The 15,951-nt window shown below is 40.9% G+C and overlaps 2 protein-coding genes and 2 non-coding genes across 8 annotated transcripts in view; 3 read left to right on the top strand and 1 right to left on the bottom strand.

Annotated features, from left to right (window-relative positions):
* The window catches only part of LOC119742426 (calcium permeable stress-gated cation channel 1-like), an 87,757-nt gene extending 79,353 nt beyond the window's left edge, over nt 1-8,404 (bottom strand). For 4 of the 5 annotated variants that reach the window (XM_038218346.1, XM_038218370.1, XM_038218362.1 and 1 more), the window contains exon 1: nt 8,291-8,404. The gene's annotated coding sequence lies outside the window, so the exon portion shown is untranslated. The remainder of the gene's footprint in view (nt 1-8,290) is intronic. The other variant, XM_038218353.1, reaches the window with a different exon arrangement.
* Nucleotides 8,405-8,518: 114 nt separating this feature from the next.
* LOC119742454 (39S ribosomal protein L14, mitochondrial-like) lies at nt 8,519-12,628 on the top strand. The gene is made up of 3 exons (XM_038218391.1): nt 8,519-8,666; nt 10,408-10,502; nt 11,231-12,628. Exons 2-3 carry the CDS (start codon nt 10,408-10,410, stop codon nt 11,592-11,594), a joined length of 459 nt encoding a protein of 152 aa, XP_038074319.1. The 5' UTR covers nt 8,519-8,666; the 3' UTR covers nt 11,595-12,628.
* A 2,331-nt stretch (nt 12,629-14,959) lies between these two features.
* Trnad-guc lies at nt 14,960-15,031 on the top strand. The gene has a single exon. It is a non-coding gene; the product is annotated as a tRNA-Asp (tRNA).
* Nucleotides 15,032-15,123: 92 nt separating this feature from the next.
* On the top strand, nt 15,124-15,195 carry Trnad-guc. The gene has a single exon. It is a non-coding gene; the product is annotated as a tRNA-Asp (tRNA).
* Nucleotides 15,196-15,951: the final 756 nt, after the last annotated feature.

Genomic DNA, 15,951 nt, shown 5'->3' with positions numbered 1-15,951 from the left:
TCTTGAATATGGTCCGTGGACAAGGGCAGATCCAGGGGGGGGGGGGGGGACCAAAGGGGTCCATGGCCCCCCCCCAAAAAAAAAACCGAATCCATTTTTTTTTTTTAGATGGCTTCGCAATAAAGGCAGGCAATGAGTATACCACCATCTTTTCACAAAAACATTGGTTAAAGTGGTCAGAAATTGCCTCAGATCGCACCACAGAGCATAGATAGAAAGGAAAAAATGTTTGATTGCTGTAATTTTTTGGGACGCACTTTTTTGGGACCAACATTCCCCCCCCCCCCCCAAAATAGTGTTCTGGATCCGCCCTTGTCCGTGGAAGGGTGACCACTGCCTGAATCCTGCAAAATCCTGCAGCAGTGACTGTTAATATGTTGAAGCTTGGCCAGTAACATCCTTGAGCAGTACGGAGGATTTCAAGCATAATCCAGGCCTATATTCATATTTATTTGTCAGATCGGAGACACGAGGCTGGTGAGTAAAAACTCAGATTTTCCACCCAAAAAATTGTCCCATGATCCAAATGTCAAATGCGTGAAAATATTTCAGAGTTATGGATCAACAAGCTCAACTTTTTGGGTGGATTTGTGTTTCAAAAAGAGGAATTTCAGACAAAGGTATTTTGTCTATCAAACTCAAAGGGCATTTCCAAAAGCCATAGAGTGCTGACCCCCGAATTTGAAGGCTCACAGAAGGCCGACAGAGAGAAGCCTTCTGATTTCAGAAGTACAGAGTGTCATGCCTGTCTTTGATTTTCTGATCATTTTGAAAACATTTGTTACAAAGTTGTGCCGTAAAATACTTCGAATTTCTTGACAATGACAGATCCAACACTCGCGTAAATTCACAGGAAGCCTAACAAGTATCATTCAGTGCGTGAAATTACAGTCGGACATCGGACATTTTCCGACCACTTTCATGGTTTGTCCGACCAAATGCAGATGTGCTCGGACAAAATGTCCGAGCGATTTATGTATTCTTTGTGGAGTTGTCTTTTTCAGAAGTATGAAATAAACGCTTGCACTCAAAAGTATTTTGTTGTTTATTTCCGATGATCCGGTCTGTAATACTTACCGTACGCTGAGCGGCTGCTAACTACATGTACGTGTTGTCTTATATTCACGCAATAGATGCAATGCGTTTACACCCCAATCATTACACAGTCTAGTACAGCGCGGCGTGCACAGCGATAGATTGGCATTTGTACGTACGTGCCGTTTGCCAAAAAATAGACGTGAAATCAAGTCGATAAATTGTGTTTCGATCAGCAGTCTTCGTGTTTCTTCTACAAATCAGTTAATACAACTTTTTGTACTTTACAAGTCATTGTATGGAAATGAGCAGTGGCCGTTTGTAGAATTCCCAGTTAATTTCTATTGGGCAAAAGTGTTAAATTGGACCTGATTCAACCTCTATTCCTTGCTATAATGATTCGATCGAGCCTCTTTGGACATTCAGAACTGCAATTTCACCCAGTTTAAGTTATGTGTTCTGCAGACTTGAATCGAGTCTGTATAGTGACGAGTCTAAATATTATAAGGACATTGACGCGCATACATGTAATGATAATTTAGCAAGATCAAAGTACGTTGTGTTGCGCGGTATGCTTTAAGTGCGTGATTGTTACTTAATTCTCACAACGTGGCTTACTACAGAAACGAGCGCGTGAATGCCCGGCGCTTGTCATTGCAACTACATAGTGTGTATTATGGATACGTACGTACGTAAACATACATACTGTACATGTACACACGTGTATGTACCGTCCACGTGTTTGAAGTATAGTAAACGCGGCCTTTTGAAAGTTCGTCTCAGATGGCAGATCAAAACTTGACAATGGCAGAACACTTTTGATTATGCTCGGACATTTTGTCTGACCACTTTTTTGGTCTAATTTCACGCACTGTCATTTAATGGCAAAATTATACGTGGTTATGTTGTGCCCATTCTTGAAAATCACGCATTCTTAAGAATGTGCATGCACATTCTTAAGAATGTGCATGCACATTCTTAAGAATGTGCAACTGGATCCTTGCGCAATCTTCGCAAAAAATAACTCTTCCAGATTGAGCGCACATTCTTAAGAATGCGCGACAAGATAACGGTCTTGTCGATGCCGAGCACCGGCTGCGCTTGGCAAGTCTAGCTGCATCCTCGTTCACTGATTCTCAATAATTATACTGTTGCAACGCAAGGCGCTGAAAAGTAGAGTGGATATAAGTATAGGCGAATTGATATGGGGGGGGGGACTGGGAAAAAATAAGAGACATAATAATACTAGTGGAAAGAATTAAATTCTGATTTTTGGGATAATAAAAAACGGGGGGGGGGGGGGGGGGAACGTAAGAATGAAGAATGTGAAGAATGAGAATGAATACTGCGACATCCCATAGTGCTAATGCTATTTCCCATTTAAATTGCCACCAATTTATTGTTCACACCCCACCATTACGTCGCAGAGCTGGATTCTATCTAGTCAAAAGAGCAATTTTGGCAGCTTCTGGACATCGTTTTTTTTTCTTGGCATGCATATGATACATACAGGGACTTGTAACTTGTCTAGCCTAAACAAAGCACTTCCCAGACTAGTTCCCAGTCCTCCGTTATTACAAAACTTCCCATAGTGGGCAGAAAAAAGCAATAATAACAGGTTTAATTTGATTCAAATTATCGTAGTTATACGAGTACAGAAGCATAGAACATTTTCTTTCCTCTTTATATAAATTGTTTCCCTTTTAACCGCTATACATTTCATTTAACATAATTATGTCGTGCAATGTTTGTTAAGATTGGGCCAAATTCATAAATTGTGCACGTGATATTCCCACCCAATCTTAAGAATGAGCGCTCATTCTTAAGAACGCGTGCTCGTTCTTAAGAATGGGCGCTCATTCTTAAGAATGCGCGCACATTCTTAAGATTGCGTGATTTTCAAGAATGGGCACAACAGTTATAATAATATGTAGCGGATCAAAAGATATAATGATTTCGCGAGGGAAGCGTGTGGCGTTGTATACAATGGGTCTAGGCATGACCATGATCATTACAACTTCAATTACAAGTAAGTTTTTGTGCCGCCGGGCGCCAAAGATGCATTTCCATTTGCGGAACCCGGCAATCAACTGTACTGGCATGACTGGCACTGGCCGTCCTGGGCTAGCCCCATAAATGTGGCCTATTTACTGGACTGCCTCCGTAAACATAGGCCACACATCCACATGTACAAAAATCGTGTCGACTTTGCCAAATTTTGATTTTCACATTTAGGCTTAGTTTGTAGGGTTTTTTTGCTTTAGAAGCATACTCACCCTCTTTATAGGCTAATCAGAAAGTGCTGCCTTTTTCAGATGTATATTTTTCGTGAAATTTCCAGATTCATTTTTACACGTTTGCGTATCAAAATTTCAACATGAAATTTCACAAAAATTAGACATCTGAAAAAGGCAGCACTCTCTGACTGGTATCAGGTCAACTCGGACCCAAACCAAGTCGGACCCATGCCAAGTCGGAACCATGCCAACTCGGACCCACGCCAACTCGGACCCACTACCAACTCGGACCCACTACCAACTCGGACCCACGACCAACTCGGACCCACTACCAACTCGGACCCAAGCACGACCAACTCGGACCCAACAGTTTTAGTTTCAGAGATTATAGTTATAGGTGATCTTAATGTTAGTGCTTATAAAGTGAAGATATTCTGTAATTACATTGGGCAGAATGGGGTTTTTAGTTTTGTTGTTTTCTTGTATTGCCGCTGTGTGGAGTTTTTCTTGCAGTGTATGCAATGGTGTTTATGTGGGGTTTTTTTAAATAGAGATTAGAATAGACTTCGTTTTTATATCTTATTTATTTTATTTAGTGACTTATGTTTACTTATATTTATTGAGTTAATAATGTTATGTTTGAAAGTGTTTATGTTTTAATGCCATACTTTCCAATTTTATTTTTCTATGAAGATCTGTTCTTAATTTGTATACTTGTTACGTTGAAGTTTGGATTAAAAATGAAATAAATTGCTGTTAAATTTAGCAAGATGGTGTGAACGATGTCAATTAATATGTTTTAATGAAAATAAACAATTGGTTAAACTTTTAAAGCGCAATATGTTTTAATGGAAAACAAATGAAAATAATAAATAAATAATTACACTTCAAGTTAAAGTGCATTTCAAAATAGCATTTTAATGCGCTTAAAAATGTTATACTGCTGCAATACAGATATGAGATAATTTACCTTACAATTACAATGAAAATTTATTCTAAACAGCATCACTGTAAATAATAACAGATGAGAAGTGGACAAACTTTTTGAAATGAATGATTGAAAACGATTTCGAATGATTGAAAACGATGGGTCCGAGTTGGTCATGCATGGGTCCGAGTTGGTAGTGGGTCCGAGTTGGTCGTGGGTCCGAGTTGGTAGTGGGTCCGAGTTGGCATGGGTCCGAGTTGGTAGTGGGTCCGAGTTGGCATGGGTCCGAGTTGGATTGGGTCCGAGTTGGTTTGGGTCCGAGATGGATCGAAACCCTCTGACTAGCCTATAAAGAGGGTGAGTATGCTTCTAAAGCAAAAAAATCCTACAAACTAAGCCTAAATGTAGCTATCGCAGCGGGTTCGCGATATTGACCTTTTGTATTCGCGGCGCACGTAAAATTACCGAATTTTAAATCGCTACAGAACACTCACCTTTCAGTTTTTCACCCCCAAACTTCCCAAACTTGCGTGAAATGTTATCAAAATTATGTCACTGAAAGATTTCTTACATTTTGGACGTAAAAAAAGTGACTTTTGATGAGTTTTTCATAGCACTGATTTTTCGTGGCCGAATTCACGATCGCCATTTTTGTTTGAATGACCCGGAAGTTGGGGGTTGAAGGCGGTCACAAAAATGACGTGTTTTCCGCTTTAAATGACCTTTATACTCGTTTTAAAAGGTCAGGAAGTAACCTGAGAAGTTTTTCTTGTTATGAAAGCTACTTTCACGATCAAAATCGATGGATTAGTTCCCCAAAAAGAGTTTTTTGTATCACTGGTACAGAAAATCATCATTTTGCTCGAGTTTGAATCAGTTTTTAGAAGGTAAGACTTTAGGGGACGTTTTTTAAACACCCATAAATGGATTTAGTGGCTTATTTTCTGCCTAGAAAGTCCAGATTTCAAGCTGAAATCTGTTTCGCTCAGTGCGAAATTGACAAAAACAAAACTTGGGTGCCTTCTTGATTTCGCCAGATTTTGCGTCCATCACGTTTAATAACTAGTAGCGTGTGACTTTATGATTAATGGTCATGGGCGCGTCGCCAGGATTTTTTCCAGGGGGGGGGGGGGGGGCAAAGCAAATTTTCCCCAAAAATTCATTAACTTGTTAATATTTATATTCTCAATTTATCATTTTTCCGGCGTGAGCAGGGGAGCATTTGCCCTACCCCCCCCCCCCAATCAAATTACAGCAATATGGCTTCGCAACTCTTTTTCCTTTTTTCCTTTTTCTTTTTTTTTTTCTGGGGGGGGGGGGGGGGTTGCCCCTCCTCACGACGCCCATGTTAATGACAACAAAAAGGATAAAAAAAATGATGGCTTTGATGAAAAGAATTATGGATGATGGTGATGAAAGTTCCCACATAAATGGGATATGGCCAATGATGATGGTGCTATGATGGTCATCAATGAAGGTACCATAATTAAATAATGGTGATAATGCATGGTGGCTTTGGACCTTGGTGATGGTGGTGTGGCAGGGGCAGATTCAGTGATTTTGCGGGGAGGGGGGGGGGGGTCCGTCATATTTTTAAAAAAAGTCGGATTGATGCAGGCAGGCGGACATAATAGGTAACAATAATTTTATTATTAAAATAAACATTACATTATCTTTTACATTAAATTTAAAAGCACATTGTTCAAGATCGACCTCAAGACTGTCGTGAATATCCTTGGAACTTGAACTAAAGAGATCGTATATGATATGGTAAGATGATTAACTACTTCACTTTTTCTCTTCTTTCTGTGTGTCTTTCTCTTGTCTTCATTTATTTCATTAAGGCCGCTGGCTACCGAAGTCTTCCTCTCACACCATATCGTGGTAACAGATTTAACATCTTGTTTCACAATGCCTGCTGCATATACTGGCTGCACCAAGAAATGGTGGACTTCTTAGAGAAAGAGGGCAGTGCAACCTGGGTACTACATGACCTAAAGGTCCCATTCTTTCTGGCTGAGTGCAAGGCGTTGGGTCTTATCTGCAAACTCGTCACGACTCCACTCTGGAAATTGATAGAAGATCCAAACATCAATATAATAGACATGAATGAACGATACCTTCAGTTGGTTACATTCCTCAAAGATGTGTCTAACAACAACTTGGAGGATTTCATGACAGGAAAAAACGTCCCTTTCCAGATGTTAACATAAAAGATGATGTCTTGTACAAAGCTGTCATAGCTGATTCAGAAGTTGACGCTGATTGCCTAGTAGTTCTGGGTTCTGTTCTCCCCGTCTTGGCCAAGTTAACACAGAGACTGTACCATGATCATCTACCAGAAGGAAAATATGCAGCTGCTACTGAAGAAATGAGAGCAGCAAAAGGCACAGCAAAGCACAATAAGTATTGTGAAACAATCTTTGCATTCTATGATCAAATGCTGCGAACGAGGCCACATATATCAACAATAACTGCAGAAGCAAGCCTGATGTTTACATTTAACAAGACTGGAGAGTGGCTTGACGCAAAAAATGAAGAAGAGGAGAAAAAAATCCTGCAAGAATCAAGAAAGCAAGTGAAAAGACTCCAAAAAGAGTTCAAAGACAGACAGAATAAAATAAAGGAACAAAAAGCAGAGCTCCAAAGAGAAAAATTTCGGAAGGGAGAAGCAGCAAAAAAGAAGGAACTTAATGCCAAAATCCAACAAGCCAATGATATATTGTACTGGGGACTTCTTCAAAGTGAAGAACAGGTGGATCAAGCAATGATAGGCTTGTCTAATTCTGAAAGGTTACATCTCCTCAAGGCACAGCTGAAGTTCAGAAAGAACCTACTGGAACAAATAGCAAGTGATGTCAAACTATATAATTTCTCAGTACAAGTCGAGGATGATGAGGGTAATAAGAAGAGGAGGCAGTTACTACCAGATGAGCTAGCACAAAATGTGAAGCAACTGATCAGAGATGGCCAACTCATGGAGCGTCTAGAGGAAGAACCCAGTGGTACTACTAGACTTGTCAACAAGAGAGTCCACCACAGATTTGAAACGGATGGTTCAATATTGCTTACGAAGAATCACCGGACACTGTTTACACTTATAAACTCCTTGAAGATCTTGAGGCTGGAGACCTGGTGATCGAAGAAGAACATTAGAACAGTGAAACAAAGGTTACATTGTAAATATCTTACATGCACTGTTAGATTTTATAATGTATGGGCAATTATCTTCTTTCCTCACAAAAAAATACTAATAAACGATTTTGTGTAACAGACAGTAAAGATGATGAAGAGGTATGTTTTCAGGTCACTAAGAGGTGACTTTCAGAAGGTGTTTCCTTTTAATGGCAGATGATAATTACAATTTCATTTAAAAGGTTACATTTTGCTCACTAAGAGCTTTCATTTGATATATAATTTGTCTATGTTTAAGAGAATATGAAACTATAGCGAAAGTAGAATTATTCCAAGAAAGTGTACTTAAATCACCTACTAAAGTTCCATGATTCGGACATTTAAGAAACTGTAAGTTTCGACTGGAGGCATCTATTTCAATTTTCTTTACACCATTGCATTGCTCACATCAAGGGCTTCAATTTGATATATAACTTGACAAAATCTGACAAAAAATGAAAACCAAATGAATGTAAAATTAAAATTCCAAGAATTCCACCTGCATGACCGGAGAAAGGTTTCATGGATTTGCATCTTTAAGGAGCCATAACTTTCGAACGGAAGCACTGTTTCCAATTATTTTTGTACCATCACATTTCTCTTATTAAGAGCTTTAATTTCATGTATAATTTTACCATTTTTGAAAAAAAATTAAATTTCGACTAATATAGCTACTAAATGTGAAAATCAAAATTTGGCAAAGTCGACACGATTTTTGTACATGTGGATGTGTGGCCTATGTTTACGGAGGCAGTCCAGTAAATAGGCCACATTTATGGGGCTAGTCCTGGGCATGCTGGGGGTCTGGCACTGCGAAATAAACCACATCATGACATCAGCTTGTTACTGACTGTGTCAGTCATCACTAGCTGACTAGTCATGACTCTACTTTTACGAATAGAGAATTGTACCTTACCTTGCAAGTCACTGAAAACAAGTTTTTGCAATGTTACAGTTCCAATCATGTGACAGCTCGCGAAGCGATTCACCTGACGACCCTCGGCCTCGATCAAAAAGCAGATTGACACAGTAATCTTTGTGGAAAAAATACAGTTCGAAACCCAGACTGATATAATAACCAAGAAGGTACTTTGCTAAGACTTAATAGGGAACCTGACTAGATAATTGAGGTTTGGCCAATGGAGGGCGCTATTAATTATTTGCGGTCTGCTCACTTTTGTTGAATTGGCGACCGCTTTGACTTTGGCCTGAAAGTATTCTTGCTAATTTAGTTGGCGAATCGCCCCTTTTTATCGTCATTATTGCTGCTAAGGATATGTAACATTCTGAGGGTAAGGCAAAAAATCAATCTAGTCATTTTGCATGAGTGTGTGTATTTTTAAAGTGCAACTGCAAGGTCAATGATTTCATTTATCATTTCAAAGTGATGCCCAATTTTCGGACACCAAAATTGAATTAACGTAGCCGATTTCCTATCCCTGCAATGGATGTTAGCAGGTGTGGACGGTAATTCTGTCCCCGGTAAAACTGTCCGGGGGGACAGAATTACCTAGGTAAAAGTGTCCTCCCCAGCTAGTTAATTCTGTCCCCCTCCAGGTATAGGCCTAGCCTATTTCTGTCCCCTCACTAGTCCAGGTTTTTTTGTCCCAGTTTTGCAACGCAGAAGGCCAGTTCTCTATATTGTTTTTATACTCTACAAAAGTACAAGGTATGCCCTCCATGAAGATGAAAAAATTTAATTTGGTATCTTTCTTAGATGTGAACACAATGTTTTGATTCGAAGTACGGTGAAAATGCAGCAAGGTCACCGTCATGCACTACGACGTGCAGTAGTCATGGTAGTTCTATGGCCACGCACTGGATGAGCTACTCACTTTGCGTGGCCAAAGAATAGCGGCGATGCATCGCGATGGCCCTCGTCTCATTGATGTAATGCCTACATGGATTAGTCTGCGTTCCCATCATAGCGCGCGCGTAAAGAAATTTCCTATTGGATGAATTTCCATTGTGGAGGGAATGGGATAGGCCTACACATTCATTTTGTACATACATGTAGGCCTATGTGATAATCACTGCCACAAATTTTGCAGCATGTACTGGCACGGCGCAACGCGCAGTTGCTGACAATTCGCAGTATGGGTGCTAGTCGCATGGGGACACATTTAAGTTGGGCAGGTGAACATATTTACCTGGAGGGGGACAGATCTACCTATGTAAATGTGTCCCCCCGGACAGATTTACTGGGTCACGAGCCGGTCAATTTGTCCGGGGGGGGGGGGGGGGGGGGGGGGGGGGACAGAATTACCTGTCACACCGGCGCCGGTGTCCTTTCAGTGAACTTTTTTTCACAGAAATTATTTAGATTGGCTAATCAATTATATTGGCTGTGACAACTTTCTAACATGTCTAAAGTTTATTGTAGTAAACACTAGGTTGCCGGATAAATCAGTGACAACCTCCGATCCGGCAAACTATTCATAATAGGCCTAGGCCTAAACTAGTGTTAATCGGCACCGGCCAAATAACCACTACCTTCATTTACCCTTGAAATCGGAAAAATGTGTACAGTCCAGGTAGTACCCGTTCCTGACATCATGTTACTAATGTTTAAAACATTGTTTCTAAATAAAAAATAGCCGTTCAGTTTCTTATGAGCACTGAAAGAAATGTCTTGATATATACATGTACAATGTACATGTATCATCACTTGTAAGGTCATCAGAATGAAAGTTTTAGATTTGCGTTCGCCACTCGCTCCCTTGGTCTTGAAACTACAATGACTACCGCCTACAAATTTCATTGTTTCACCAAAACAAATATGTGTGTACCTTGTCACATCAAAGCAATTTCGAAAATGGTTAACAGTTGTAAATATGTTACAATTAAAGTATGAATGCCGTGGGTATGACACAATGAAAAAACTGAGATTCGTTTGATCTAAACTTGAAAGTAAGACGAGTCATCTGACTGCAAATTGGTGCAATATCACAGCAATCTTTTCCCAAACAATCTCTCACACAAATGCATAAATTTCTTTGAAAAAGTGGTCAACTGAATCTATTTTGTTGACAGATGTTTCTGCTACAGCACTTCAACCGACTTGTCTCACGGCAGGCCCTGGGGACCACCAGTTCAAGCATTCACAACATATGTGCTGCTAACTTTAGGTATGTGGGATAGAAATGCATAGACTCTGCTCTGTTGCCTCATGGCCTCATCATAGAGTATTTTTTATTGAGAGCCAAAAAAAAAGAAAAATAAGCGAACAAAGATAAATTATGGTTAAAGGGAATGTACAACATTTGCTTTTGCTGCAGTTTTCAGAAATAAATGGATTTGGAGGATTAGTATGTTATAGCAAATATTGTGAAACTGACTTGCTTCACGTTTTGGGTTCAGAGATGCTGGGAAATCCAAGAAAACCAACCATGTTCTTGTAGTCTGGTTCCCTGACCCCACTCAAGATGAAACAGAGCAATTTATAGACTTTTGGGAATTGTTAGGTCAGAGAATCAGTCTAGCAGGCTTGTACCCCTTCACGGGTGTGTAATCAATTGCAAAGAAAATGCAGAATAACTAAATGTGAATAAATACGAGCAGTTTTTAGAAAAAAGCCACACCAGGAGCCACGATTTTGCAGGATACTTTTAGACTGTCATTCCCTAACAATCCAGTAAGATATTTCGTGATGATTTGATCATTTTGTTTTTTGATGTTTGCAAATGTTGTATCTTCCCTTTAATGTACATGTATGTAACTGTGTATCCAATGTATTGACCAATGGAATCGCATCATTGAGTTTTTATCCACCATTTGATTTAATTGTTAAACGTAACCTTAGAGTCCAAGCCTTAATTTATTGTCCCACACTGTACTTCTCAACTCTTCTTGGCAGCACAAGCAACCCTGCAATGGGCATCATCCTCCTGTCCAGGCTTCGTGTCGTAGACAACTCGACCCTCGGGGCGGCCGCGGCACACAAGCCGCCCCGCTGCATCATGGTCTACAACAAGCAGCGCATCGGCAAAGTCGGAGACAAGATTCTAGTTGCCATTCGGGGCCAGAAAAAGAAGGCCCTGATCGTGGGCATCAAGCAGGTCGGTGCCCGCATGACGCCGCGCTTTGACACCAACAACATTGTTCTGTTGGAGGACAGTGGGAACCCAACGGGTACCAGGATCAAAGTGCCCATCCCTTCCCACCTCAGGAGTCGCAAGGACCTATCCAAAGTGTTTGCAATCGCCACCACATTTGTATGACGTCAGCCTCGTCTCTTTCTGACTGTTGATTAACCGTACAGGAACTAACCAAAGGGTTGTGTGAAGACTATTGTACATGTATGTACATGGCTGTCTAGTGACTGAATTACTTGTACACTCACAGAGGCCCCTAATAATGGTGAAAGCATCATAAAATAAATAAAATAGATTGTAATGCTTATATAGCGATCAACAATCTCACAGAGCTTTACAATTATTCCAAGTTCATCAGGCCACCAGACCACGCGGCAGCTGATATGTTCGGCCCGCTACCCATTAGAGTCAATTGTAATTAAGTGTTTTGTCCAAGGGCACACACACCATGTTCCTGGCAGGGTTCAAACCCACGTACCATCGTACATGAGTCTAAACACCATAACCACCATGACCACTGGACCATGGCATTCTACGTTATGCCAGCTTTTGATCAGATTAAACGCCACAGAGCTGTTCAGTGCTTTGTATAATAGCTACAATCCCGGCCAAAATGGTTGGGACACTTCCTGAGCCTGCCACGGTCACCCGCTCCTCCGATCAATGTTGTTCTCTCCAGCTGATGGAGCACACACTGCGCAATGAGAGACAACATTGAACGGGGGCCAGGGGGTTGGGGGCCCAGCGAGATTTGGCCAGGATTGTAGCATGAAATAAACGCCATTGTCGGGGCTCCATGAGTGTACAGTGACGCTGTGCCAGAAGTGGCCCATACTTTGAGCGTGATCTTGATTCCTGTTGGACATAAGATTCAATTTGACATTTGTTCCGGAAGAGGCCTTCATCCAGAAGGCGGTAATTTGGTTGAAGAGGTGTCTCATATCTCAAGTTAAAAAGTGTACACTTATATTGTACCTGCCACAAAAATATTCTGAAACGTAAAATCTCTCTGTTCCTTTCACCGGTGCTTTCAAAGATAGTGACAAGTGAGTACCTTCCCATTAGGAACATACGTTGCCACTGTTAGACCTCATATATTCTGGAACTTTTCTGGGAAGATGAATCTCAAGTAAATTAAATGCCAATCGGTGTAAAACAAAGTTACCTGTCATTAGTGTTTTTTGTAAACATCATGAGCATGATCAGTAGAGTAAAAGAGAAAAATAAACACTAAAAAAATGAAATTGCACAGCTAGTCCTGTACGGGGACTTCTCTATAGTCCGAAGTCCCGTTGGTCCGAAGTCCCATTGGTCCAAAGTCCCATTGGTCCGAAGTCCCATTGGTGGAAGTCCCATTGGTCCAAAGTCCCATTGGTCCGAAGTCCCATTAGTCCGACGTCCCATTGGTTCGAAGTCCCATTCTTAGAAGTCCCATTGGTCCAAAGTCCCATTGGTCCGAAGTCCCATTGGTCCGACGTCCCATTGGTCCGACGCCCCATAGGATTAGAGTTAGGGTTATGGTTAGGGTCAGTCAACCTGAACAAGTGGAACTACACAGTATTATGTTTCGTCAGACCAATGGGACTTCACGTTGGACCAATGGGACTTTGGACTTTCAAGACGTAACCGTACTGTACGAGGGTCGGTTGAATTTTTTTTAGCCTAGCTAGGAAAAAGTATACACCACCATTGGTGCGTTTATTTGCAAGGTCAGCAAAGCGAGTAGATACGCAGTGTTTGCCATGCTTTTGCTGGCTGCCATGCTGTCATCAAGCACCTGCAGTAGATAGGGCTAACTCCAACGGTCATCCATGAGGACATGGTGTCAACCCTAGGGGATGGTGCGTCTTCCTTTGCAACTGTTAAGAGGTGAACAGCTAAATTTAACCGAGGAAGAGAGAGCCTCAAAGATGACCCACAGTCGGGGGGACCGCCAACTGCCACCACTGAGGGAAATGTTGATCGTGTGCATGATCAACAGCTGACCATTCGCCACATAGCCAGTGTTATAGGCATCTCTCATGAAAGAGTACAGAACATTCTGACGAAGGAACTAGGCACGAAAAAGGTTTCAGGATGCTGGGTGGCTGGGTGCGGTAGCTTCTGATCAGATCAGAAACACACCAGACTCATCATGTACCGTGACAACTTGCTGCATTTTGAAGCGGATCCGTCCGATTTCATCGACCGATTTGTGACTATGGACAAGTCTTGGGTATTTCACTTTCAGCCAGAGACCAGAAAACAGTCAAAGTAGTGAAAACATCCACAGTCTCGCCCTCCGAATTGCAGAAGGCCAAGGCTTTTCACTCAGCTGGCAAGCTGATGGCTTCGGGGTTTTTTTTTGGGGGGGGGGGAGGGGATTCAAAAGGAATCTAATGGTCGACTGCCGGCAATAAACCTAAAGCAGCTGCGTGAGAAAGTTACTGTAAAAAAAAAAAAAAAAGTTAAGGCTAAATGACGTGGAAAAGTCATTAGAGGCGCGTTGTTCCATCAGGACAGTGCACCGGCTCGGTCGTCATGGCTGCACTGCAGGACTGTGGCTTTGAACTCATTGCTCATCCACCTTATTCCCCAGATCTGGCACCATCTGGCTCCCAAATCTGGCTCCCAAAATATTAAATTATAAAAATGCACAAACACTATAGCGAACGACCAGTACATGTACATGAACATTCTTTTATGGACCTCATTATGTTTGTTATAGTGGCGTTCCACTGTATTATACAGGTAATTTGAAGGGAAAAGGTTATCACCCATCCTCGCATAGAGACCAATCCGGGCAAGGTACCACTGTATATTAGCCCTCTCCCCCCCCCCCCCCCCCTTCAATGAAAGCACATAAACTGGAATTTGTATCCTTGTGGAGTCATTTCTTTGTTCTCTTGTACTAAAAAACTTGAGATTGAAAAGTTTCAAAATGCTCATATTTTGACCAGAATTAATGTCCTGGGCTGAAATTCGGACATAATATCCCTTACATAAAATACTTCAATTTGCGACTGATCAAAACACCTTGGAAATTCCTAGTTTTTGAGTAAAACCCGTATATGTAGTTCGTGATAACCTTGTGGAGACGTATTCACCTATAGAAATTGCCCTGTGGAGACGTATTTATTCTTTTGTTCCCTATTATACCTTTGTCTCCACAGGGTACAGTGGACTAGATCAGTATTGTGCTAGCTCTGGCGTGCATTCTTGACATTATTTTAATCCAAAATAGATATCACTATTAAAAATAGAGATATCTCTATTAGCAATAGAGATATCTCTATTAATAATAGAGATATCTCTATTACAGGGATTAAATGTAAATGTTGTATTCCTGATAGAATCTCTATTGTTGGATTAATTGTCAAGAATGCACGCCATAGCTAGATACTGAACAAACCAACAGCCTCATGATGGATTATATCGTATATCGTTATAGTGTCTGCGACGGATAAAGTGATGATGATGATGATGATGAAAACGTTCAACATTACCATCAATCCTCGGTAGTATAGTGGTTAGTGTCTCTGACTGTCACTCAGGAGACCGGGGTTCGATTCCCCGCCGGGGAGGCAACGGATTAATTTTTTTTGTCTGCTCGAATCATTAAAAAAAATGCCGTCACCTAAAAAAGCTGATGAAAAGATGAAGCATTGCGACTTAATCCTCGGTAGTATAGTGGTTAGTATCTCTGACTGTCACTCAGGAGACCGGGGTTCGATTCCCCGCCGGGGAGGCAACGGATTAATTTTTTTTGTCTGCTCGAATCATTAAAAAAAAAATGCCGTCACCTAAAAAAGCTGATGAAAAGATGAATCATTGCGACTTAATCCTCGGTAGTATAGTGGTTAGTATCTCTGACTGTCACTTAGGAGACCGGGGTTCGATTCCCCGCCGGGAGGCATGGGTTCATTTGTTTTGGTAGTACAATCCGCTACGACAAAATACCCGGCAGTGTTCAATTCTTTTCCGGACAAAGCACATTCATTAACAATTTTATTGAAAATTTGCCTCATTGACGGACAAACAGAGAAGTAACATTTCTTATCTATGGCACTTCTAAAAAAAAAACATTCGTTAACAAACGGTGAATTTAGTTTTTCATTGAATACTGGAAAACATTTGGAATAATAACGATGTTTTTGTAAAAACTCCAATTCTTTTGTTTTCAATATTAACAGCTTTACTTATCCTTTTTACTGGGATTTTGAAACTTGTTTCTTTCTAGTTAAAACCGGCAAATGATCGTTAACATCATCAGCCACTTCCAAACATTAACAGATTTTCTATATTTGCTTTATACTAGTGTGGATTGGTTCTCCTCTGCTTTTAAACCCTCTGTATTTGAAAACAAAACTCTGCCTTTCAAAAGGCCACTAGATAAGTAGTTTTACAAACGCTGCTCTGGATTTCCTGATGAGAAAGAACCGACAAAGGTATAACACGGCATACAAGCAACTGTATTACAGTTACATGTAAATAAGATCAGTTC

Source organism: Patiria miniata, unplaced genomic scaffold (assembly GCF_015706575.1).
Source record: "Patiria miniata isolate m_02_andy unplaced genomic scaffold, ASM1570657v1 HiC_scaffold_11, whole genome shotgun sequence".
Lineage (NCBI taxonomy): Eukaryota > Metazoa > Echinodermata > Asteroidea > Valvatida > Asterinidae > Patiria > Patiria miniata.
Note: the sequence above shows the minus strand (reverse complement) of the source record. Positions and strands in the feature narration are given on the sequence as shown.

What these genes read in the sequence shown, in the direction of transcription:
- LOC119742454 (XM_038218391.1), top strand. Translation starts at nt 10,408, where the DNA reads ATGTTTCTGCTACAGCACTTCAACCGACTTGTCTCACGGCAGGCCCTG. An exon ending in ATATGTGCTGCTAACTTTAG is followed by an intron (nt 10,503 to 11,230) that starts GTATGTGGGATA and finishes TCTTCTTGGCAG; the next exon opens with CACAAGCAACCCTGCAATGG.